Here is a 26,625-nt window from a genome sequence, read left to right as displayed (position 1 = left end):
GAGGCTATAGAGCCCCAGCCTGCCTGGGATGGACATGTCATTTGAGGGAGAAGGGACGCTTTACAGTTGGCTGCCACCGAGGGTTTCAAGGCGTGTTTCAGTGCAGCATGACCTGGCTCATCCCGCCGGACTGCGCAATCCTGGGCTCAGCCCCCAGCCTGCACCACCGGTGTGTCGGGAGAGGCTGGGTCGTGCCGGCCACACCCTGGAGAGGCCTGTGTGGCTGCTCTGTGCCACCAGAGCGTCTCACAGGGCACTGTCAGCAGTTGATGAGAGCACCCATGGCAGAGAGATGCTACTCTAAGACGCGCTTAGTGGTGGCTCAGTGGTTGGGGGCAGCTTCTGGCCACAAGACCTGAACAAGGCTATTCTTTGAAGAGTGACTGTCATGGGACGTGTGCGGTAACAGCAGCAGGGAAGAACGGAGGGAGCGTTTCTCATGTATGAGGAGCCGGGGTTACTTATTTGTAGGACTGGTGCTGGTAGAGTGAGAATGAGACAGGGCCGCCTGTTCCCAAGTGAGCGCATTGCCGAGTTAAGGGCTCCCGCGTGCTTTCCCACTCATTACCTGTTGGGAGCTTCATCGTAGCCGCAGCAGGGAGGCGGGTACACAAACCAGGCCTGGGAGTGTGAGAGTCGCTCTGAAGGCCTGGGGCCCAGCGCTTGGAGTGGCAGCGCGTGTCCTTTGTCCCCACACTTAGCTTTCTGCCTCTGCCCCTTCCTTGGCAGTGTGGCCTTCGCAGGAGCCCTCCGCTCCCTGGGAAGAGTGAGCCTCGTAGCCAGTGGGCCTGGCCGAGACCCAGAGCTGCGGCCTGGGAGAGCGTGTGTGGCCGTGGTACCTCTGGTCCCTGCCTGTGAGGCTGGCACTCACACACGTACATGGAGGCTTTGCCTCTTGTGGGAAAGAGCGGTAGCGATAGTGGCACCTGGCACTTGTGGGGCTTCCCCGTGCAGCAGAACACCCGTACGTTGGCTCATAGGTACTGTGGGTACCTCCCTTCACAGTGACGCAGGCAGGTAAAGGGGCTTGTCTAACCTCATGCAGACTCCTCGGCCCGACTCATCATGACGCGTCACTTCCTGCAGGCTATACACGGAGAGCTGAATGGGACCCCGTGGCTTAGGAAAAAGCTGGTTTTCCCTTTTGTAAGAAGAAATGCAGCTGTCATCTCAATAGAGGAATTTAGATTTGCTGTTTTAAAATAAACTTTCACAGGAAACAATGCTCTCAGTTTACCAATTGGTTTATTTTCTGAGTTTATGCAGATTTTTAATATAATTTATTCCATTGAGCAAGTAATCTCTATTGAGCACTTACCATATGCCTGGGCATGAGGTAAACATTTGATGTGTGTCAGCTCCTTTAATCCTCAGAAGAACCCTCTGCTTTAGGTACTGTCGTTACCCCTGTCTTACACATGAGAAAACTGACACTTGGAAGTAGTGACTGCCCGACACCACCCAGCTGGTGAGGGCAAAGCTGAGATTTGAACTCAGCAGCCTGACTTCGCAACCAACAGTCAAACATTCAGATAGCCACCTCTAGAATTTCAAAATTACTTAGGATTCCAGAAATTTTCCACATCATCTCTGTCCACTTTCGGTGGTTTTACTGAAACATAATCACTCTATTTTTTTCCATCTAGGTTTATGTTCCAGATGAAAATAATGCTATTTTGGGAAGAAATGCAAATAAGCAAGTTTTTGAAGGCTTGACAACGGGACTTCTCAAAGTCAGTTCTGTGATTTTCAGCTGCCTGATTGCCAATCGACCACATGGAAACAGCCAGCCAGCTCTACCAAAAATATCAACACAGGAAATGAGAAACAAATCCTCCCAAGGTGATGCTTTTAACAGTCGCGTTCAGGACCTCATCAGGTAAAATTGCTAGATTTCTTAACACTTTCTTGTTTGTTAAAAAATAATTACGTTAATTTAAATCTCAGTGCCCATGTCATGGCAGTGGTTCTCACATCATCATCCACACATTCCTGGTAGAAAGTATGCCAGATTTGGTAGAGAGAAGGGATATCTTATTAATGAAGAGGAATATAGTTCACACTCATCTGTTATCCCTGATATTTAGATATTTGATATTAGAATAGGTAATACCCAAGCTTTGATAACTTTCTTGCTGTCAGCTCTTTCCAACTCAAATAATTGGTGAGAATTCCCCCATCTAAGGTCATCTCTGGTTATAACTTTGGTTCAGACTTAAAACACTAGTAATAGCTACCGTTCATGGAGCACCCGTTACATATAAGGCATTGTACTAGAGGCTTTGCAGCCCAGGAAGTGTAGGATTTCTCATGCAGACTGTGTGGGGGAAGAAATTGCTCAGGAAGGTGAAGTGCTTGGCCCAAGGTTATGTAGGAAATAAGTTCTAAAGTAGGTCGGAGAATTGAGACTGGAACTCGGGTCTAGCTGGACTCCCAACACCTGTATTCTTTCCACTGCACAAAAGTGGCAGTTTTTGACACCTGTTCAAGGTCAATCCCACTTCCTTCCAAGGTCACCTTTTCTCCAGGGCACTTGACTCCCACTTTGACATCTACTCTTTTTCCTTTGTGAATCTGGAATCACGTAGGACACTCACTTTCCATGGGGGCTCTGCTAGCCCTTTACTGTCACACCTGTCGGCCACTTGGCCGTGATCTGCCCTGATCCCTGGCTTAGAAGCCATGCAGCTGGCTGCTCTCTGAAGCCCCTGGTAGGTGCCTAGGAGGAGCATGCCCGCCCTGCGCTTCTTCTGACAGCTGCTGACTCTCCTCTGGGTTCTTGTGCTGTCTTGGGATCAGTTGTTTCATGCGCTGTCTTTCCAACCCTTGGTTACTGTGCTCACAGCCCCCTTCCATCCTCCTGCCCTTCCCTACAGGCTGGAGAGGACTTGGGCTCTGGCTCCGCGACCTCTTGGTGTCCAGCACCTGGCTTTTACTGTCCCTGGCCTTTCTCTCAGTTGCTAGATCCCATTCAGTTTCCTCACATCTTTTGGTCACTGCAGAACCTACCCTCTCTGCCGATGAGTATCGTTCTGTGCCTGCATTCTCCCCTGGGTCACGGTGTGATGCCATAGCCCTGCGTTCTTGTCGCCGGACCCTTAGCCACATGCCTCGGCTGTGATGCAGCAGAGGCCCAGCCAGATGCTCTGGTGCAGTCCCAGTGGGCTTCCAGGAGGAAGTACATCATTTACGCATATGTTATTCTAGTGACCAGATCCTTTGTGAAGGAGGAAGGTATTGGGGAAAATTACAGGCACAACCTGCCAAAACAAATTACTTTAAAAAGCGGATTGACAACTATAGTACTTCAGAGCAAACCCAGGCCAGTCCCTCTCTGATTTGAACCCCTTTTGCTGAGTGTTGTTTTCATATAGGTGATGCATTGTTAGTCCAATTGGGTCAACTAATACCTCAAAGCCAAATGAAGCAGATGAACGTGTTTAATTAATGCCATACTTTCTTTCCCATCTTCTCGGATATGAACTGACAAGCAGTCTCATTTTACTCCCTGTTACAACCTGGGCGTTTCTGTCTGTTGGTATGTGTAGCAATGAAAAGTTGGCGGCGAGAGTTCCGGCATAGTCTGTGGTGCTGTTTTCTAGACTGTGCCCACACAGTTGAGTGGAGCAGGGCACACCACCCTGACGGACGCATGTCACTTCCTTGTCCTCCGCTGAGGGTGGTAGCTTTCACAGGCTGCTTCTGCATCTGTGGAGTTGACCGTGTGATTTTTAGCCTTCATTTGTTTCCGTGGCGTACCGTGTGGATTGATTGGCAGATGTGGAAACAGTCTCACATCCCCGGAATGACTCCCACCTGACTGCGGTGGGTGACCCTTCCAATGTGTTACATTCGATTTGCTAGTGTTTTCTTGGGGATTTTTGGATCTATGTTTGTCAGAGATATTGGCCTATAATTTTCTTTTTTTCTGTTATCCTTGCCTGGTTTGGGTATCGGTAATGTTGGGCTTGTAACATGAATTAGGAAGCATTTCCTCCTCTTCAATTTTTTGGAATAGTTTGAAAAGGATAGGCATTAAATCTTTGAATGTATGGCACAGTTTACCAGTGAGGCCGTCTGTCCCTGCACTTCCGTGTTTCTTTTTTTTTTTTTGGGGGGGGGAGTGGGTTTCATTACTATTTCAATTTCCATACAATGATCAGTTTGTTTAGGTGTCCTATTTCTTCATGATTCAACCTAGGAAGGTTGTTTGATTCTAAGAATTTGTCCATTTCTTCTAGGTTGTCCAGTTTGGTGGCGTACAGCCAATCATAGCATCCTGGTATGACCCTGTGTACTTCTGTGGTGTCCACTGTAACTTCTTCATTTCTTCATTTACCTGAGTCTTCTCTCTTTTTTCCTTATTGACTATGGCTAAAGGTTTGTCCGTTTTGTTCACCTTTTGAAATAACTAGCTCTTCATTTTACTGATGTTTTTATTGTCTTTTTAGTCTCTATTTCTGCCCTGATTTCTACTATTTCTTTTCTTTTCTTCTGTTGTATCCTAGTTTCATTTATTCATTTCTTCTTTTTCTTGTTCCTTAGGGTGTAATGTTACATTGGTTTTTTTTTCAAATTTTTCTGGTTGCTTGAGCTGTATTGCTATGAACTTCACTCTTAAAATTGCTTTTGCTGCATCCCATCGATTTTGGTATGTTGTATTTTCATTTCCATTTGCCTCTATGTTTGTTTTTTTTTTAATGTCTTCTTTGATTTCCTCATTGACCCAGTTTTGTTCAGTAGCATGTGGTGTAATTTCCACATATTTATGGTTTTTCCGTCTTTCTTTTTATAGTTGATTTCTGGTCTCATATTGCTGTGGTTGGAAAAGATGCTTGAATGATTCTGTGTTCTTTAATTTATTGAGACTTGTTTTGTGTCCCAACACATGGTCTGTCCTTGAGAGTGTTACATATGCACTTGAGAAGTATGTGTATTCTGTCACTTTGGGTTGGAAAGTTTTGTAAATATCTATTAAGTCTGTCTAATCTAATGAGTCATTTAGGCCGATGTTTCCCTCTTGCCTTTCAGTCTGAGTGATCTATCTGTTGGTGTAAGTGGGGCGCCAAAGTCTCCCTCCTATTACTGTGGTAATATCAATTTCTCCCTTTAGGACTGTTAATAATGATTTTATATATTTTGGTACTTCTAAGCTGGGAGCATATATATTAACGTTAAGTCTTCCTTAGGATTGTCTCCTTTGTAATGTCAGTCTTTGTCTCTTTTCACCTGTGTTGGCTTGAAGTCCATTTTGTCTGAGATAAGTATGACTACACCCGCCTTTCCCTTGATACCATTTGCTTGGAGTATCATCTTCCACACCTTCACTTAGAGCCCGTGTTTGTCTTTGGAGCTGAGATGAGTCGCTTGAAGTCAGCATATAGTCACGTCTTGTATTTTAACCCATCCAGGACTCTGTGCCTTTTGAGTGGTGAGTTCAGCCCATTTACATTTATGGTGATTATTGATATATGAGGACTTACTACAGCCATTTTGTCTTTTGTTTTCTGGTCGCTGTGTCTCCATTGCTTTTTTTTCTTGTGTTTCTGATTTATATTTTAGTATGGTGGTTTTTTATGATGACTTTCTTCATGTTCTCTTTTTTATTTTTTGAGTTTCTGTCCTAGATGTCTGCTTTGTGGTGACCATGAGATTCCTTTAAATGCCTTAGAAAGTAGTCCTTTTTCTTCCGATAGCATCTTCTCTTCATTTGCCTATACAAGTTTCCTCCTTTTCTTCCTCCCCTTTTATGTTTTTGTTGTCACAAATTAATCGGTTTTCATGTTGTGTGTTCATTACCAAATTGAAGTAGCTGCAGCTATTTGTAACAGCTTTTCCCTTTAACCTTTATGTTATAATTAACTGTTTAACACTATTCTGTAACAGAGTTACAATTTTCTGATCCTGTCTGTCTATTCATCACTTGGTCAAACTTTTCTGTACTTTTGACTTTTCCTTTCTGGCAGAAGAGCTCCTTTCAACATTTTTTACAATGTAGGTGTTGTGGTAAATTCCCTTAGCTTTTGTTTGCCTGAGAGAGCGTTTATTTCTCTTTCATATCTGAAGGATAACTTTGCTGGATAAATTATTCTTGCCTGGTGATTCCTGTCTTTCACTATTTGTCATTGCACTCTCTTCTGCCTATAGAGTTTCTGCTGAGGCAGCTGATGAGAGCCTGATGGGTTTCCTATGTAAGCTACTATCTTCCTCCCCCTCCCCAACCCCATGGCTGCCTTGAGAATTATTAACTTTTGACAGTTTCAATATAATGTGTCTTGTAGAAGGTTTTTTGTGTTGAGATAATTAATTGTTCTATTAGCTTCTTGTATGTCCAGCTCCTTCCCCAAGTTTGGGAAGTTCTCATCTATTAATTCTTTAAATATGCTCTCTGGTCCCCTCTCTCTTTCTTTGGGATACCCGTTATCCTTAGGTTGGTCTTTCTAATGAAGGCAGATAGTTCTCGTAGAGATCTTTTGCTTTTTTTAATAATCTTAGTTATTGCTCTTATTCCACGGGAATCATTGCTAGATTTCTAACTTCTCCATGTGTTTTGCGCTATTTCCAGTGCTTTCTAATTCATTGTTCATCTCATTTATTCTTAGGCCCCAAAATTCCTGGGTGTTTTTTTTTTTTATATTTTCAATCTCTTTGGTAAAGTTCTCTTTCTGTGTTTTTTTTTCTGGCGCTCATTGAACTGCCTGTTAGAGTCTTCTTGTGGCTTGCTGAGTTTCTCTATGCCTGCGGTATTCATTTCTCAGTCATTTAGATCACAATCTTCTATGACCTTGAGTTTGGCATCTGGAGAAGTGTCATTTTCTTTCTGTGTTACTGTTACTTGGGTGTCCGTGCTGCTGGATGGCTTGTCCTCTGGGCACACTCACAGTAATGAGCACCTTCCTTATTTCGGTGCCGTTTTGATCTTAGCCAATTCCAGTGCAGGTTGATAATTAAGGGTCTTTCTTTGATCTTCCAGTAGATGGTGCTGTAGTGTAAGTTTTGGTTTTCTCTTACCTGTTCTACTTGTACCTCCGGAGTCACGGTGGGGGGCTCACTGTGGTTATGGGACCTGGGTGACCAGAGTGGTGGGTGCTTGCGCTGTGTCTAGGTTGTTTGGGTCTCTGTGCCACCACCATGGCGGATGGAGGGAGATCTGGCTTTGCAAGCCTTCCACACTGCTGCCTGGTTCTCTGTGGCCACTGGCACCACTGTGCTGAGGCTGAGAAGCCAGATTCTCGGGCACCCATGCTGCTGCCGCCCCTCTTACCCTCCCCAGGCCCTGGCGTGGTGGCTGCTCCCCACTCCTCCATCGCTGCCTTGTTTACTGGGCTGCTGGCTCAGCCAGGGAATCAGGGCCGTGTGCATGTTCCCTGTCCTTCCCCTCCCCGCCCACCGTCTCCGGCTCCCCTGCACGTTTCATACACCTGCCTGTAGATGTACCAGTCTGTGTGTGTCCCTCAGGCGTCCTAGGTGTTGGTTAGAGGAATCTTTGTTGGCTTACAGATGACCTACTAGTTGTAAATTTCAGGGGAGATACAACGGGGCCGTCTCACTCCATCACGGTCTGATGTCCCATGTGTCTGTTTCTCTGCTGGACCACACTGTTTGCATTATCATGGCTCTATGATGTAGTTTGAAATCAGAAGGTGTGACCCTACCAGCTTGGTCCTTCCTTGGCAGGACTGCGTTAGCTATTTAGCAGTTGTAGTTCCTTCTGTTTCTGTACAAGAGGCCATTGGCGTTTTCCCATAAGTGATAGCACTGAATCTGCAGCTCTAAGGCTCCATGTATGCTCTGTGGACTCTGTCTTCTCTCAGCATACTTGCCTCCGCGTGGCTTCCTTCCGGAAGCCTGTGTTCTCCAGTACCAGGTCAGCTGGCTACCAGCAAACCCCAGACCCACATCTTTGAGTTTAGACATCCCCAGTGGGGAGAGATCCTTCCATGGTCATCTGTTGAGTTTCCAGAGATGCTGCGCGGTCCTCCTTATGTCGTGTACACATCCTGGCACTTGCCATCATGGCCACAGTGATGCACACTTTGACTGTCCGGGAGCAGACTCACTCGTGCTCCACAGAGGACACATTGTTTGACAAGCCACTAGGACTCCACATGGAAGGAGGACAAGAACATGCTAGGTAGACAGCTGTCGCTGCTCACTCGGGGAATTGTGGGGATACTGTTGCGATCTGCACAACACAAGCCGTGAGGAGGCGAGGGAGGCGGCGAGGGTTAAACTATAATAAAGAGACAGAGACTCATATACAGTGAAATCACAGAGGACCAAGGGATTCGCAGCCTCAAGAGACTGGAGCCCCGAATCGGGTCACTGACAGTATTTATTGATTACAAACAATGAACATCACATGATCAGAGGCAGGGTCTGTGAAACTCTTATACCATTTCAAAAAAATGATTTCAGTACCCAATTATGTGTCCCAAAGCAGCCGAAGCATGTCGTCCCAAGATGACTAAGGTGCGGTTCGCACCACCCTGGGGGAGAGAGTCTCTCGTGGTGAAACTGTCCCATGAGCTGAGCAGAAAGAGCTTGATCTCATCGCTCTAATGGGCCTCTCTCACAATCAGGTGAGAGGGAGTGGCAGGGGCAAGCAGCAGCTTCCCACAAGAACCAGAGGAAGGAGGGGCAAGGCTCCCTCCTATTATTTCTTATAACAGCTCATTGGGGTCTCAACGGGGTCCGTCTGGCTTGAGTTGTCCCTCCCGCGAGGAATCTTACTCGTCGTTGACCGCAGACCCTTCTCTTGAAGACCAGATGGAGAGACTCAGGATATTATAAACTCAACCCCAGAGAGGCACAGTCCCACAACTTCTTCTTTCCTTAGGGAAAGGTTGGGGGGGACAAACGGCTAGGCTGCTGTGTGACCACAGGATATGTCTTGGGATGATTCATGTCAAGACACTTCCCAATCGGGAAGTTCTGTGCAGATATGAGAGCCGTTCGTAAAGATCAGATGACAGTAAGGTCCTCAGTGGGTGTGTCAGTGGTTGGTTCTCCTCATTATAACAGAGGGGCCGGTAGTCACTGCTCCCCACGTGCCAGCTGCTCAGTAGTGGGGGATACACTTCCTGATGCAGAGGGGAGGGGCGGTATCATGTACCTCCAGAGAGGTTCCAAACATGAGCAGTCCCTCAGATTCACCCGCCTCCCACTCCACATGTGCTGGGAAATGAGCAGAGTGGGGCTGAGTGCACCTGAGCAGAGGCGTTGCCCTGCGCTCACTGGTGAAGGTCACCTTGTGAGTGGCAGAGCCGCCAATGGGATGACACCCTGTCCTGCTGGCCCGTGGGGTGCGGCGCACTGAGTCAGCAAGGCTGATTCGTAGTCTTAACATATTTTCAGTGACTGTGGACTCATGAAGGCGATACTGTGGTTGGTCCCGTTTAATAAACAGCTCTGGAAAAGTGTCTAATGGACTGAAAAGATGAAAGAGGCTTCTTAAATGTTATTGTCAAATCTCAGGGCTGGAACTTTTCCTAACACGAGACAGTTAGGTTCTCACTGGGTTATATTCTTAATAGTGGTGGGTTTTGAGAATAGAGAACCTGCAGTTGGCATTGGAGGTGTAAGTTCTGATAGGACAGTGTGGGCTGTGTCCTCCTGTCCTCCGAGTCCCTGAGTTCTGAGTTGGGCTCCCTAGTGGTCTGAGAAGCTTCTCAAGAGTAGAGCGGTCGTTAGGAATCATTTCAACATTGTCAGACTCTTCAGACCAGTAAGAACGCTCAGGTACTCATTTTCATTTGTCTTTCTTAAAAGTTAGCGTCAGAATAAGCCAAAGAGAGAAGTAGCACCTGTAGAGGTAGCTGACCTTTCAGGACTACGTTGTAAGGAAACTTCCTGGAGGCGTGTCACTCAGACCTGGGCAGCTTGCCTTTGGGAGCGGAGCCTGTGTGTGGGGAGACTCGCTTTGGGGGTGGACACTGCCCACCTGTGCAGATGGCTAACACGTGTTTCTCCCACTTCCAGTTACGTGGTGAGCTCGGGTCTTGTCGACAAGCTGTGCGGCTGCTTCCTGTCGGTGCAAGGCCCCGTAGATGAGAGCCCCAGGACGGCCGCGCTCCTGCAGCACGCCGCCGGCCTCTTACAGGGAGCCTGCACGCTGTGCTTCGCTGTCACCAGGAGGTGAGTGAGCGTCCTCCTGATGGCTGTTTGCACGCGAGGCTTCAAACACCTCTCAAGTATTGCCCTTCTTGGGGTCGTTTCATGGGGATGCAGGTGATCGTCTTGGCCTCTCTCTCTCTCTCTCTCTCCCTCCCTCCCTCCCTCCCTCCCTCCCTCCCACTCCTGTCCTTATTGGTTTCCCATATTGAGATTTGTCTTATATTCCTCATTTTCCCTGGCTACAATCTCCTGTAGGGTCTCTTTTTCTTGTTGGAGTCATAAACTTAACTGGCTTTGCTAGAAGAGACCTTAGAGGTCACCTATCCCGCTTCCACTGAGATCCAAAGGGATCAAGTGATTCTCTTTGCGTCAGCGAGTCAGTAGCAGAGCCTAGATCAAATCAGGCCAGGCCCTCAGCACACCACAGCACCGCCTCCACTGCCCGGCCACATGCACGTGCTTTCAGGGACAGCCGCCGAGGTTTGTTTATTTCTGCTTTGTCCCTTTTTTGGCGGTATCTCCCTGAACCGGGGAAGGAGGCCGTCCAACAGCGATGGGTCCCTGAACACACACATGACCCATGGCCATGACTGTGGCCAGTGTGCCAGGGACTGCTGCTAGCCTGCTTGGCACTTGGGACCCGCCCCCCTCGTGGACTGTCCTCAAAAGAATCGTTCTCCAGGAGGTGCAGAGTTAGCCCTGTCACCAAGTAAGAACCATTGCAATTGTGACTGCGGTTGTGACAGGAACAGGCCATCCCCCCCACACCACCCCGAGCTGTGATTTCTGGCAATGTTGAAAGGGTGTTCCATGAAATCATTTTCTCACAATGACGTTCTCAGTGGCACTGCATGCACCTTACTCTGTTAGGGATCTGTGAAGACTAAAAGAAATTACTGGAAACCTGTAAAGCCCACCTGCTTAAGGAAGCATCACCCACCCACAGAACAGCAGCGACTGTACCCAGTGCCCTTGAGGGCAGGGAGCGTGACGCCCAGGCGCAGGTGCACTTCCTGTCTCAGACACTGGCCCGTTTCCTGGACGACTGACACTGAGCATCGGGCAGGCCAAGCGTGGCCTGTGCTCAGTGTTCCAGTTGGTCTGCTCCCTTCTGGAAATGTAGGCAGAACCTCCCTTCCCGTGAGGCGATGCGCACTTGGAAAGTGCTCGCTGGTGGGTCTGTGACCAGTAGTGGCACAGTGCAGAGGCTGGCAGCCTCGGGGTGTTGTCACCCGCCAGCTGGGAGGCTGCTGTGGTGCCCGGCTGGCTCCTGTGCAAGTCCCTTCGCCCAGGACACCCCTCTGACACTGGCTCCTTTGTGTTCACGGCATTTGAAACCTGCCAGCATGGCACGTCTTTGTCACCTGTACTCTTTCCTCAGATCCAGGTAAGTGTCACACACATCAGCATTTCTGTATGTGGTGTACACTTCGTGGGCCTCACCTGTCACCTACACACAGATTCAGTCGCTTAGGAAGAAGTGGAAGGGTCGTTCGTCACCACTCGTTTTCATAGGGAAAGCACCTCAGCCAAACTAGCTTGACTTAGGCCCCAAGCTGTCTCCGTCCTACATAATTGACTTTATATTATTTAAAAGGTGGGGCGTAGCTTTCCTTTCCTTGAAGACTTTCTCAGTTACATCTACGGAAAAAGGGTCCTCTTGAACTCACAGTACACCCTTGTTCAGTGCGTTGAACAAGCGTGTGCCCTGTGCCAGACACCAAGGCAAGCCAGCACCAAAGACACTGCCCTCGGGGAGGCCGAGTCTGGGGTGGCTCTGAGTCTGGTTGGTACTCTCACTGCCACCACGTAACGGTTGCAGCGGAGAAAATGCATAGAGATGGCAGGGAAGGTTCCACAGGCTGACTCTGCCAGGAGCTGGGCGGGCAAGTGACAGAGAAGTCGCTGGAGAAAGGGAGCATCATGCATGCTCTTTCCTGGTGCCTGTGGCCTCTTGGATTTCTCTGCCTGAGGGCTCTTTCTGGACCCGAAGCTGTTTGCTAGAATCAGGGGCATTGCCACTTCTAGCAGTGACCCTCGGCTCCGCGAACCCTCAGTGGGGCAGTCCTGAGGTGTGTTCTCGGGGATGGGCCCCCATGCTGTCCTGGTCACTACTCCATCCTTGATTGGCTTCTCTCCTAAACTATTCCCCTTCTCCACTTCCTCACAAATAAACCACTTGCACCCATTTCCCCATAGCAGTGTCTGCTTTGCGGCCAACCCAGACCAGGGGATGGGGACGTCCAAGCCACTGTCTGCTGCAGTTTGATGTGGCTGCACAGTAGGGTCGTGCGAGGGGCGGCATGAGGCGGCATGTTCCATGAGGCCCTAAGTGCAAGCTCCTGGGAGGCAGAAAGGGACACGCAGCTAGAGCTGTGGAAGCCCCGGAAATTGTTTCAGGGGGAGTGACCGGATAAGCGGTCACCCCCTGTAAAGCATGCAGTAAATGCAGCCCCTGAGCTGGGGCCACAAGGGACAGTGGAGGCTGTTACATGAAGCAGGAAGAATGGCCTGTGGGGACACTGGGAAGAGAGAGCACGTGCGCTGCAGGGAGAACAAATGGAGGGCAGGGACCTAGAGCTGCTGAGGTGAAAGGAAGGAGGAATCTGGAATGACTCCCGCGTCTCTGACTTGAAGTTTTAGAGTGGTGCGTGGCATAGGGAACGTAAGCAGTTTTCCGCTGAGGAAATAGGCGTTTGTGCCTAGACGTGCCAAAGCATTACCCAGGAGACCGAAGTCTGTGTACAGTCATGTGTGCAAAGGGAGCAGTGTAATTGCTCCTGTGCGTGGATACAGCTGGCCTTTAAGTCAACGGTGAACTCGTGGTGGTTTTTAAGAATCCCAACATAATTTCCATCTCCAACCTCAGGTACTCAGCCAGTTTCTAATACAAAAGCAGATTATGCTAGAAAATGCTGCAGGCAGATTCCTGGCTTATTTTCCTGGGAAATTCGTAGTGGTCAGGATAAGCCGCGTTTCTGACACGCGATGAGAGGAATGGAGTGATTGCTGGTCTTCCTTCTGTCATCCTTCTGGCTCCCCAGCATTCACTGCCCACCACAGAGCACAGGGCGTGGCTTTTACCTCCGCAGACTGGCTCACCTCTAATATTTACAGACCACTTCATAGTACGTCCCGTTCTCTGGAAATTCTATTTCTGAGCTGTGGACTACAGTGGCTGAAAGACTCAGTTAGTGTGTTACATGGTTTCTGCACAAGGCCACAGCCACGGCCAGTGGCTGCTGTGACACTGGAGTGATGGACACTGTGCCTGTTTGGGACAAGCCAGCCAGAGCTCTGTCCAAGCAGGCTGTCCTCAAAGGCTTGCTGTGACCAGCAGGACTAGAGACAAAGAAGAGCCCAGAGCCCCCCTTAGAGAATTAAATCCCCTAAGTGGCAGTGCAGGGCTCTGAGTAAACACTGCCTGTGTCGTCCCGCCCGCCCGCCCGCCCGCCTGCCTGCGGTGCCCTGGTGGCCCGGCCGTGGCCCTGAGGATGCAGCAGGCCGGCCTGCCTGCCTGCTCCCTGTTCTGCCCTGAATCTCCAGTGTGCGCCCGGATCTCCTGGAAGACAGTGTGGGTGTCAGAATGGATGCTCCTAATTTCACTTCAGTGTGGGGCAGAAAAACACTGATTGAATTTTGTTTTACCCAGCTTGGTATTAAACAATGAACTTGCATTTCTTTAAGTAAAAATTAAAATTGTGATCTTCTCATAAAAGGATTGATTTTATGGTAAGGGTACTCCAGAATTTTAATATGGGAATTGTCCACAAACCATAATGCTTAATCACTTAAACAGGATTGAGCAATCTGTAACAGGACTTTCAAAAGTGCCTGTTTGACCTTTCCTGTTACCAGTTTTCCGTTCTTGGTCCTGCAAGAAGAGAAAAGGATAATTTTCCAATCTCAGGGCTCCCACCACCGTTAATTGGCTGAGGCTCACCAGGCCCCCCCCAGATGCTGGCCCCTTGGTGGCACTGAGAGGCTCCAAACAAGAATGAGTGATTATAAATTGCAGCCAGCACTCAATCAGCACTCATTTCCTGGGCTCATAGCTCCCCCCGGCTCTTTGCCAAGGGCCCAGAAGCAGTGGATCCACAGGAGAAGTTCCCAGCAGAAAAAGGAGCTTGTGAAACTGACTGATTCTGATTCGTTGCTGAAGACTGTTCTGGATCTGGGGCATGTCTGCCCACACAAAGGGGAGTTTCACTGCACTGCATTTGTGGTTTTCCTTTGCGGACCCATACGCTGCACCAAGAAAGTGGGCTCTAGCGAAGGTCCCAGGGAAGCTCTGTCACGAGAAGCTAAGAATGATCTGTCATTACTTATGTGCACGTACCGGAGTGCCGCGCGAGTGCTTAAGGGTGCCGAGCACCGTTTGTTCAAGCAGAGGGAAACTCTGCTTGCCTGCCGGAAGTAGTCACTCATGACACAAGTGTGTATGTGGTACTTACTCTGTGTCAGGCCCCACACTGGGCTTGGGACAAAGCACGGATGACTGAGACTGTGTCCTGTCCTCGAGGGCCTGGTGAGCATGGGAAGGACATGTGCACAGATACCCACACGTGTGCCAGACCGCTGCAGGCGGTGGACGCCCATGGGAAGCAGCTGGCACTCTGCCTGGCCACGTCATTACGTCACCACCGTGGGCTTCAGAGGATAGATGTGTCTTAGCCGAAGGTATTAGCTGTTTTCTATTGCAGCTGGAACTTAACCTGGTCCTTGGAAGGTAGAGAGGGTTGGGACTTTTAGAGTTGAGGACAAGGTCAAGAAAGAAAAGCACAAAGACACGAAGCAGAAGAATACGGAGAATGGGTGGGGTACTTACTTCAGCTGTGTTCTGAGATGTCGGATGTGGTGTCTGGTTCATCCCAGACTGTTAGGAGATTCGAATAAGAAAATCACGTGGGGACTACGTAACATCGTTTGCTGAGACGTGGTGCGAAGCCTTTGATTGGGATACGGACGTGCTGAGAGCCTTCTTCCGGTATCGTTGAAGACTGTGTTACAAGAGGAGGTGGCTAGGAGAAGGCACCATTACCAGTCACCGGGGCTAGCGGCACACGGAAGGGAAAAGGAGTGGTTTTCAGATCCTCTCACAGCCTCTCTCTGTGTGTGGGACCAGCCTCCAGATGCCGTCATCTCTGGCTCATCCATCTCTCTTCCTCGTACCCCAGATCTCATCTGCTGTCGCGTTCGTCGCCGGGGAGGAGCCATCAAATCACCATTCAGGTTTGAATCTCTTCAGTAACCTCGTCCAGACTGTCTTTGAACATCTGCACTGACAGGGAGCTCACTGCTGACAAGGGAGCCTCTGCTGTCGCTGGTCACTTCCAGTGCCTGAGACGCCACTTGCAGCGGCTGCAGCGGCACGCAGAGCGTCTGCGCCACGCCCCGCCCTCTTGCAGTCTCCGCCCACCCCGTGCTCTCCTCTGCTTTGCTCCTTGTCCCACTTGCTCTGGCTGCATAACAAGTTGCCCCCAAATCTAGTGACGCTGAACAACAATCTGTCAGTGTTGCCGATTGTTTGTGTGAGGACTTCCCTGAAGCTAAAGACCGTGGCTTCTCTTGTTCACGGCGTCTGCCTCAGTTGGAAGATCTGAGGGCTGCAGGTTGGAACCATTTGAGTGCTGTTCACACGGGACTGTGGTTCGAGCTGGCTGGTACCTGGGGACGTCCTTATGCGGCCTTTGCATAGCAGCAGGTTCCAGGAAGGATCCTGACAGCTGAGAGCCAGGAGGAGCCCATAGCGCCTTGCACGACCTGGCTCAGACGTCACACAGCATCACCTCCACTCCGCTGTCCTCACGGCCACTGCAGAGGGAGGAGAAGTAGACTTCACCTTTTTGTGGGCCGTGCAGAGGCTGGAGAGCAGTGCACGGGGCCTGGAGCCTCGCTGTGGTTGTGTCTGGAAATCCTACCTGCTGCGTTTTCCCGAACAGAAATGTGTTCCCAGGATTCTGCCCTCTCTATAGGCCCCTGTTCGGTGCTGTCACCCTGTCTCGGCATCGTCTCTGTAACTCCTAAATCTCTTGTTGTCATTAGCCACTGGCCTTGGGCAAGAGACTTGCTGTCTGTCTGGGAGATGAGGCTGAAGTAAGTGGAATAGGGTGAGGCAGCTACCGGAAGTAACATCTGCTGAGCCGTTTACGGGCCCGGGCGAGGCATCCCACTCGAGTGCTCCCAGCCGCCCTGTGCCCACTGTGCGAGGGGGCACAGCAGCCTCTGTCCACGCCACTCAGATCTGGAAAGTGAGAGGGATTCCGGTACAGGAGCCTCTGGGCTGTCCGTGTTTGCGACTTTGCAAATGCTGGTATAGAGACTTCCAAAGGTGCCTCCCAGTTGGTAATAAAGCCTCGGTCAGCTTACAGGGACAGAAAGATGACCTCTTGGTCGCTGTAATTCACATTGTGTGTCTCCGACGTGCTAGGCCAGAGCAGGGCATGTCCAGGGCCAGATCATGGGCCGAAGTTTAGGAGCAGCCGTCAGTGACCGAGCACTCCCGCGGGACGAGCTAATGGAGGGAGGATGGTCAGTGTATGTCCGGCTGACCAGGCCACGGGCCGCAGGTCATGTCCAGGGTACGCGTGCAGCTGGGCTCCCTCGGGGGCAGGTTCGCCAGGGCAAGCCCGTGTGTGCCGTTGTGCTGGGGAGCACAGCAGCGTTGGGGTGGGGGGCAGGGTTACAGACCTGGGTGCAGTTCCTGCTCCCCCCGCTCTGACCAGTGGCAGGTTCATCAGCTTTTCCAAGCCTGCTTCCCTCACGGTGTACAAGTGAGTTTGAAAATTCTTCCCTCACAGGGTTGGACAGGGCAGGGGCAGACAGGGACGAACACATGCGTCCCCAGGACCTCTTGCCTAAGGTACTATTTTTTATGAACAGGTATTATACCTACCATGTTCCACAAAGATTTGACATGGCTTACAGAAGTACAGACATTTTTTTTTTTTAAGATGAAAAATTAGAACAAAAGAAAAGAAATAGAAAAACAAAAATCAGGTCGGAAGCAAGTAAAGCGAGACACAGACCATGCTGATGGTGAGACAGTTCCTCTTGGAATTCCCGTTGCCCAGTCCTGCCAGGAACTTAGGTTTAATACATCAGGCTCTGCGCTCATGGCCTTCATTCACAGTGGGCCATCCCCCCTGACTGCCTTACTCAGGATTCTAGCCATCCGAGGTGATTGTAAGACCAGTTCAGGAGTTCTGGTGACACCTTGGTTTTGGACCAGTGGGACCTGTTTTGGATTTCTCACTCCAGGACTATTGTGGTGGGAATTGATTCCAGCAGCTGCGAACCTGGCGCCACACCCACCTGCCCCTACAGACCGTGACCTTCTCTAGGACAGGTGCCATCCCAAGTGGCCAGTGTTCCCCGAGGCCGGGTACATGGCTTTTCTGATAGAGAGCATCTGGCCAGTCTTCCTGCCCCTGTGCTCACCTCAAAGCCTGATGACTGGTGAGATGGGTGGACACAGCTCAGCCTTCCCACATACCCCAGGACATACGAGCCCGACGCTGAGCTGCGTCTGAGGGACGGCCACTTCTCCTGAGCTGTACAGTTCATCCAGCCCTGGGAGAAACAGTGACTCAGCGCACTTCTCCCACCGCTGTGCACAGCTTGGAGGGGGGTTGTCTGGGTCCAGAGGCTAAAACGGGACGTCCATACAAGGTGCCTCAGGGACTCCAGGTCTACAGGCGTGAAGACAGCCAAAATCCACGGAGCTACAAGAGCAGTCTAGAAGATCACCAGCATGGAAGGAGAGCCCAGTGAGTGTCCAAGCCTGAAATCTGGAGCCCAGGGAGACGAGAGCAAACAAGCCAGGAGCAAACGGGGTTGCTGTGTCTGGGACCGGCACTGCTGTTCTGGGGGCCAGCTAAGGCCTGGGACCTATGTGGTTTACAACCAAAGGTGGAACGGATGGATGGCACTTGATACGTGTCCACACAAATCGCTACGTTTTTCTGCCCAGCTATGCTCTCCTTTAATGCAGAGCAGGGTTTTCAGGTGCTGTGCAGGAGTACTGAAGGCTGGGTAGCTTTTCCTAATCGAATCTAGCTTGTAATGAACAGAGATGCATATACCACTAAGATCCCCAGTCCTAGAGACCAAACAAAAAACACGTTAAAATCCGGTAAAATTGAGACGATCTCGGAGTATAGTATACAAAATTTCAGATCTGATTTTTCCTATCTTCCATGTATTTTTAAAAGAAAACTATAACCCATGCCTGATATGAATAAGGCCTTTTACTTTTTTATTATAAACATTCAGGCTGAAAGTGATTATAACTGACAGTTAAGACCAACAGAAGCCAGTGGCCTGTTCGTGGACAAATTATCTGTATTTCAGACTAAATCAAAAGTAAACATTCTCTAGAGTCCCTTCAAAACTGCATTAGTCCCGTGGATGCCAAATGCATCAGACAGCCCCCACCCCCACCCCGTGTAGTCCAGGGGCTCACTTGAAAATGAATGGTCTCTTCCATGAAGCGGTGTTATATGCACTTGGAAATGTTTCCATCTTCGTCTGGGTTCTTGAATGCTTATTTCATTGATTTCTCTGAATCAGCATCTTTGTTTGTTTCATCAGGAGAATATTGCTGAAGGTCCTGGTATGTGCTGCTTTATAATCTGGGATCAGTATTTTCCTAAATAATGGGGGGGGGGGGGACTATTCTGATGCTTCTTTTTTTATTCTTTTGAAGAAGTCATAGCAGTGAATTCATGTCAGTCATGTAAGAAATGCTTGGAAAGAGGAAGTATTCCAAAGTGTTTACATGATACAGCTGATTTCCTGAATATCTGCATTTTGAGTGTGCTGATAATCAGTGTAAAACCAGCACAGGGAGCAAGGGGTCAGCCTCCTGAACCACACAGCAACAAAACTGTTGTCAGCAGCAGTGATGTCACTCATCCCCAAGGTTCTGAAAGCCTATTGGGAAGCAGCTTTAGGGAGAAATGTCTTGTGACTTGTCACTGCTTCTAAAAGGCAGCCAGTGCTAAATAAACACAGACCCCTTTTTGGAACCTATATAATAAACTCAGACACATTAATTTCTAGCCACGTCTCCAGTCAGGGTCTGACCCCTCACTCTTAATAGCTGTAGTGGAAGGAAGGAAGGGCCAACTTCCATTAGCTAACAGAGTGTGTAAGGGTTCAGATGTGCCTAGAAGCAAATAAATACTACTTCCTAACTTTTTGTTTTTACTGAGTCCCAGGAGTCGAAGTGTCTCTCCACGATGACACGAGATTACATTACAGTCTCTCAGAACTTTGGTTTAAAGTGTTCAGTTCATCCCAAGATTTGCCTAACAGAGGTTTGGGGAGAAAAGATGAGGTCCCTTCCTGTTTGGCCTGGCCGTTCAGGTCCTTGGCCAAAGCACTGCCGTAAAGAGTCCCAAGTCCTAGACGCTCCGCCCGCCCTTCCACCAGCACGATGGCGTGACCTAAGGCTCTCACTGCACGGCTCTGGGTCTGAGTGACTTCGTGTCTGCATGCACGAGGGAGAACAGTGCCTTCTCTGCCAACTGTGACAGAGTAGGCGTGGGGGGTGGGGAGCTCTAAATACACTCGGCACACCTGCACAGACACCAGGGGACAGTATCTCACAAGTGAGCTGCTTCCTTAAGAAGATGGCAAGGTGTACAGTGTCCTCTGACATTCTTAGCGAGTCCAGAGATAGTGCACATTCAGGAAATAAGTGCTCGGGTGGTTATGAATAAAATGACTTTTATACAGCTAGCAAATTAAAGTGAATAAAATAATCCCTTTGGGAAAAACAAGTTTTGAATTAGAAAACTAGACAAGATCTAGAAACTTGCCAGCCAGGTCTTCCCAAATTCTTATTTAATTAGTGGTGTCTCTTGAGTGTTTCTGGGCAAGTTAATGAGATGAGCATTGATCTTTAATGCTTCTCTCCCATTCCAGATTCCAGCTGAAAGGGACAACAAAAAAGTAGGGGGGACCTGCATTCGGGTTACAAATCGGAAAGGGTGTCGTCGCAGGCCAGAAACATAAACATTTCCACTCAGTATTTGCAGATCGTGCCAGGTTAAAGAAAGACACTAAGCAGAGACTCGTAATTTCCTGAGAAAAAGCTGTCCCATGGCGGAAGGCGACTGGCCCACTTGGAACAGCACTGAGGGGCCAGACCATGGGTACAGAGGTTAAACCGAGTGGCTACAGCCGCCGCAGAGCTTACATTTTCACAGATTCAAACCCAGTGGAGAAAAAGTGAGGGCTTCTTTCCAAGTATTTTAACAGAAGAATCTCCTTCCATCCCATTAGCTTCGACTATGACACGTGCCACCCCTGGACCCCCTGAATGGTCAAGGGAAGTGAATCGTGCCGCTTCCCTGAGGTGTTCTCCCTGAGCTGAGTGGGTAGGGAAGGCCCGCCTGGAACCTGCGGGTTTGGAGAAGAGAGGGGAGATTCCTCAGAGAGCGATCTGGGTGTGCTTTCTAGAAGAAACGGTGAACGGATGCTTGGCGACCATGTATGCTAACGCTGTGTCTCGGTCAGCGGTGCTCTGCTCAGCCTGAGCTCAGGAGTGAGGTGCGTGGGCACAGCCCTGGCTTTGCTGCTGGTCTCAGGCATCAGCTGCCTTCTTGTCCTCTGCACCCACCCTGTGCTCAGCGGGTCCCTGGGGAGTAAGTAGCGTGGAGCTCGGCCAGCACCTGCTTGTGCTGGGGGTCGGCCCCACAGTCCCTCCCACCAGTGCTCCCTGGTGATGGAGCTGTGTGTGCCTTCCCGCGCCACGCGGTGGAAATGTCCCTCCACCCCCAGCCCCCAGCAGAGCAGCACAGCACTTGCTTCTCAAGGCCGCATGCTCTCCTGGGAGCTGCCCCCACCCCCCACGAAGATCCCTTTGTTTGTCAGGAAGAAAGCTGTGCCACTTTTGATCTCTGCGTCCGGCAGCTCTCGTGGACCTGGTCCACTTTGCCCGGACCTGGACTCTAAACGGTAGGGCTACCAAGGCTGCAAGGGGCAGTGTGGCCCTGGCTGCCAACTGAGGCTGCCACCAGGGCTGCCCGTGCAGTCGGAGGGGAGGGTGGCTTCATCCACGCCTGGAGGGCCGTGTTACCTTGTTGTGCAGCTCCCACGTTTTGCTTTAAACGGTCTGCTTGTCTGGTTCCATTGGACCTGTAAAAACGCCGACATCCTTAAAGCCGATTTAAAGCATGGAATGTTTCTTTGGCAGGCCATACAGCATATTTGACAGTAATCGCCAGGATCCCACGGGCCTGACAGCGGCTCTTCAGGCCACAGACCTCGCCGGAGTCCTGCACATGCTGTACTGCGTCCTCTTCCACGGCAGCATCTCAGAGCCCGGCACTGCCAGCCTCAAGGAGAGCTACCCTCAGAGCACGGTCCAAGTGGCCATTCAGACTTTGCGCTTCTTCAACAGCTTCGCAGCTCTCGACCTGCCTGCCTTTCAGGTACCAGGCGTCCAGAGTGGTGTTGTTAAGCAGCCCGGAGCGGGTCCTCTTGTGGCCATGGTGGGAGGTTCTGCCTCTGGGTTGGGCCTCAGGACAAAGCTGCGATGAAGGGAGTCACTGTACACGCCATTTGTCAGGCTCCTGTTGCTGGGAACTGAATCATGTCCCTGCATGTGTTCCTCGTGTATTCTCGTGACTACCCTGCAGAGTGTGACTGCGCCCGTTTTACAGGTGGAAAAGCTGGCAGTTCAGTAATCTGCCCAGGGTCACATGTTGCTGAGCCAGTACCCCAGGACCCGTGATTCTTGGGCCCCAAAGCCTGTACCACTCTACTACTCAGGCATCTCCTGTCCTGACTTCTTTAGAGAAAGGCGTTAGCATCACATCAGCCTTTACTTGTTGTGGAAAGTAATGGCTTCTTGTATAAACAGAACCAAAATTAGATAACTTGTTTTGATCAATGTGATTTTGGCGGGATGACTTCACTGATTTATGTTCAGCCCAAAGTGCCTGTATAGTTAAATGTGGAAACCCCTATACATTTTTTTAGTAAAGAAAGAAAAAAACACCAGACTGACTGCTACTAACAGGTTTTTTTCACGTAGGAAATTTAATTTTCAAAAACACTGAGCCTTTGGAACGGAACAAGCCCCAAGGAGTAGAGTTTCTCTTTCAGTTTATTACCTGTCAAGTGATTTCATTAGAAAAGGAACAGACTTGGCAGATGATGAGCCCATAATTCAGGTGAATTGCTTTGCTAAGATGCAAAAAGGTTATAGAGAAACAAATGTACGAAGGTGGTGGTCTTTGGCTACCCGAGACGGAAGCAGCACTTCCGGTTTGTAGCTGATGACAGGTGTGCAGTGACTGTCCCGTCGTTCTCTTCACAGCAGGAAGGCAGTGACTTGGTTGTCATTGGATTCAGGGCCTTTTCACTGTTTGAATCAGTTCACCCATCATGACAACAGAAGTATCTTCCTGAGGATCTAATGCTTTTCAGCTCGCAAGGCCACTGACCAGCCATCGGTGGTGACTGGTGACTGCACGGTGTGTGAGGTTCTGAGAGGTCATGGCCACACCTGAAACAGGAGACGCCGCTGGTTCTTGTCTGGGCCGCACACGACATCTGTGTTTGATGGCGGCCCGAGCCCACAGTGCTGTCTGGAAACAATCCTCAGAATATGGGGACCAGCAGCCCATCATCTGGGTCCAACTAGAGCGACTTCCTTCTGTCAGCAGGGATTATGGGAAGCAAGGACCTACAAGCTGTCTCTGAGCTTGTGGTGTCATGGGTCCGAGGACAAGGACCCGGTGAAGCTGCTGTGCTGTGCTGCTCATAAGCTGACCTGTGCCCTGAGTCGGCTGTTCCCCTGCATGTCAGGGAGCCCAGGCCCCTGTGTCCCCGCCACCGCACACTCACTGGAGCACCCCTGAGCTCCAGCCAGCCCTGCTCCCCGGGTGGCCTTTAAGCACAATGGCCAATGATGTTAGAACAACCAAAAGCTCATTTCTGGAGCCCTTCCGGCCAAACTAAGATAAAAAGCAAGACTTCTCATCTCCAGCTCCCATGTCCAGCTCAAGACGTGTACCTGACTTGAGCCACTTTTGCCAAAAGCAGCAGGAGAAACGCCAGGGTAACTCAGGAGTGCCCAGGCGGTGCCCTGCCTCCCACGTGGAATGTCCTTTCTTGGCTGGTCCCTGACGGTTCCCCCGTGTCCTGTCCTGTCCTTCGTGCAGCTCCATGTTTCTCCTCATTCTTTTCTTTCTTTCGTCTCTCTTCTGGCCCATCTTCTTTCATTTTAGTCAGCTCTGCCATCGTGTCCTCATTCTCCCTGCAGATGTTGTTCCCTTTTCCCCTTCACCAGTACATGGCCGGGAGAACCTGCAGGGACTTCGCTCCAGGCTGCCGTCCTTTCCATCCCGAGGTCCAGCACAGGTTTTCCTCGTGCTCCTCATCAGCAGGGGTAGGGACCCAGCTGCCCACAGTTTGTAGCGTCAGGCCTTTTAACATGTGCCTTCCCTTCCCTGTGTGACGTGGCTTCTCAAGATGTTGTGGTGTCTGGGTTCTGAGTGGGAGGTCCTAAGAGGAAGCTTCCAGAAAACCAGTGTTCCAAGAGAGTCACACAAGCCTCAGTGGGCATGTTCTGACACGTCAGCCGTGCTCTGTTGGTTACGTCAGATCCAAGGGGAGCAGACAGACCCACCTGTCGATGGGGGACTGGCAGGGGTTTAGAGGCACTTCTTTTGAACCACCGCACTCTGTTTAACAAGCGAAAGTAAAACATCTGTCCACGCCAGCATCACTCTTGATGGTGGACATCTGACCAAGCAGGTAACGCTCAGGAACACACAGCTCAAATACACAGTATTTGCACTGTAAAGTGCCTGGTGACTTTGGAAGAAAGATGGCTAGAGACAACCCATGTTCTAGTTCATCAAAACCACTCATCAAATGTGAGATTTTTAGGAACCGTTTACAAAGGACAGGAAAAGAGACTTTCGGTATAGCATGGGTCTGACCTCAGAAGAATCTGGGAGACAATCAACGAATTCCCTGGGAGGCTCCAAGGAGCGGAAGAGGAACGCTGAAGTGAGATCCATAGTCCTACCCGCTGAAGTGTGGGTCTCAGTGCCTCATGAATGCAGAGCCGTCACGGTGGCGTCCTCACCGCACCTCTGCATCTGGACTCACACGGACCTGAGCCTGGCCGTCGTACTGCCGAGTCAGACGACCTCAGACTAGTCCTTTGAACCCTGCAGACTCAGATTCTCATCTATAAAATAGAGCTGAAAGACACCTAACTCACAGTCTGGGGATTACTTGACATCACGTGCAGGCACGCTACTAGCTAGCACATAGTAGGCCCTTGTGAAAAGTGGACTGCCTCCGCTTCTGAAAATGAGGGGTCTCCCCGAGCTGTCTGGCAGGTGTTGAGTGCCGCGCCCTGTCCCTGCCTGAGAGGCCATAGGCCTGTGTACTTGTGTGGGAGCGCTGGTCGGGTGGTGGTGACCAAGGCTCCCATTGGAATATCTGCCTAGCTGGTCCATCCCGTTGTGTACTAACAGGGCCGTCAGAGCATTGTCCCTTTAACAGTCTGATTTAGCTGGATTCATGCTGGCCCTGGTGGCCCTGACATCCTGGACATTGTATATTGCAAACTCTGACAGCTTTTACAATGGAAGGTGTCCCGAGAAACAAATCACTGCACTGACTTGGCAATTAATTCTGGCTAAAAGGGAATATAGTTTCTTTGAAAAATTGGTTTAATTTTTATATTCAAACTTACATGCCCCTTGACCTGCTCCTATCAGTGAAGGTTAAACAGAGGGCACTGGGTCACAGCATGCTGGACGCAGCTAATTAAATAAGGGCTGAGCTGAGAAGGTGTCACTTGATTTAAAGGAGCAGGGCCCTGCTGAAGTCTCTGGGGCTGGGAAAACATTTTGTCTCAGGCAGTGAAACTGAGCCAGGGACCTGGAACTGAGCAGCAATTTTGCTTTATCGGCGCCCACCAAAGCAGCTGGTTTGCTTGCTGTTGGGTGGCTTGAATCCACTGCAACCTACAAGCTGTCGCGTGTGACCGGTTCTGGCCAAGACTCCAGATCCAGGGATGCATTTGAAAGGGGCCTTTCCCACAGGCCGGCAGTGAGGCTTCCTGCCAGGGTGGGCTCGCCTCTCCCCTTTGCCCTCCTGTCGCTCTGTCTGTCTGACATGTTTATTAAATAGAAGCTTCGGGCTGTACAGACAGACGGGTCTCTCCTCCCGTGTTGACCACCACCGAAAGTCCCGTGCCTGTCTGCAGAAGGGACCCCAGAAGCCTCATAGTTGGGGGGAGGGCTTCATGGTTTGTTTTAGGGGGTTGGTGATAAAATTATATGTTTCAAGTGTACATTTCTGTAATGCATCATCTATATATAGCATTTTGTCTTTAACATACATGTTTATGTTTAACATACATACATGTTTGGGTCGTTAGGTTTTCATATATTCTTTTGGGAGCCTTGAGGTTATAGAGCTGTTTATCTGAATAACAACTAGTTGTTACTTCTTTCCTATTTGAACGTAGTAAATAATTGGAATTGTATTTTTATCCCTGTGAACAAGAAAATATTTTCTCCTTCAGGAAAAAGGAAAGTATTGGAAGTTAGCTAAATGGTAGATTTACAGGTGAATTTTAGTGTTTTGGTATTTTTCCAGTTTTTTTCCAGTGATACTTTTTGGACAATGAGGAAAAATGACTTCCTAAAAATGGAAGACATGCCCATGCTGTCACTGTGTTGATCTGTGTAGTGCAGGCGTTTGGTCCGCTGTGCTTTCTTTTTGGTCCCCCTGCAGGCTAAACAATGCCTTTGTTATGGCACTTGTTAGCGCAGGAGTCCCTGAACCAAACTGCAGAGGGTGAAGCTGTGGGGCTGCACGTGCTTTCCGGCACCGTGGCAGGAAGCGCACAGGCCGGGTCTTGCTCTGTGCTTGGCTGGGGTTCTGACCGCCCTTGTCTTTGCCAGTCCATTGTAGGGGCAGAGGGCTTGTCCCTGGCATTCCGACACATCGCCAGCTCCCTGCTGAGCCACTGCAGCCACGTCTCCTGTGAAAGCCTCCTTCACGAGGTCATCATCTGTGTGGGCTACTTCACTGTCTGCCACCCAGATAACCAGGTAAGCTGCCCGGAACGTTCCTGAGAGGGGGCGGTGTTGAGAAACACAAGGCAGACTAGCCTGCTGGAACCCATGTGTCCTGCATGCGGCCCAGTACGTCTCCAGGGTGTACCTGTGACTCCCTGTCCCCAGAGGCGTGATCAGCACTGGCTTGGCCCTAGGCCCTCCCCTTCGAGCTGTGACCTGGAAGTGTTTTTCATAAGATAGCCTTCTTAGGTGCACAGAAGCATCTGCTTCCTTCCCACGTGCATCCTGCTGCTCCATTCGTGTGCTTTGGGTGTTGCTGGCATAGATTGCATCTTTGCACTTGGGTCACTTTGTAGATAGTACTAGGGTCGGGTGCTGCCCTCGGCCTCTGCCTGGGTGTGCATGGCTGCCAGCTGGTGCTGGAGGGGCCCTCACAAGGCCTTGA

The 26,625-nt window shown here is 50.1% G+C and overlaps 1 protein-coding gene across 26 annotated transcripts in view; it reads left to right on the top strand.

Annotated features, from left to right (window-relative positions):
- The window catches only part of SCAPER (S-phase cyclin A associated protein in the ER), a 220,490-nt gene that overhangs the window by 169,285 nt on the left and 24,580 nt on the right, over nucleotides 1–26,625 (top strand). For all 26 annotated transcript variants that reach the window (XM_088789438.1, XM_088789431.1, XM_088789429.1 and 23 more), the window contains 4 exons: nucleotides 1,647–1,879; nucleotides 9,982–10,137; nucleotides 21,320–21,557; nucleotides 26,064–26,213. In XM_088789438.1, the coding sequence (XP_088645564.1) occupies nucleotides 1,647–1,879; nucleotides 9,982–10,137; nucleotides 21,320–21,557; nucleotides 26,064–26,213 (777 nt within the window). The remainder of the gene's footprint in view (nucleotides 1–1,646; nucleotides 1,880–9,981; nucleotides 10,138–21,319; nucleotides 21,558–26,063; nucleotides 26,214–26,625) is intronic.

The sequence above is a fragment of the Rhinolophus sinicus genome, chromosome 13, assembly GCF_057876585.1.
Source record: "Rhinolophus sinicus isolate RSI-liver-muscle chromosome 13, RSI-T2T, whole genome shotgun sequence".
NCBI classification, from domain to species: Eukaryota; Metazoa; Chordata; class Mammalia; order Chiroptera; family Rhinolophidae; genus Rhinolophus; species Rhinolophus sinicus.
The sequence above is the reverse complement of the archived record's forward strand: the minus strand, read 5'-3'. Positions and strand labels throughout refer to the sequence as shown.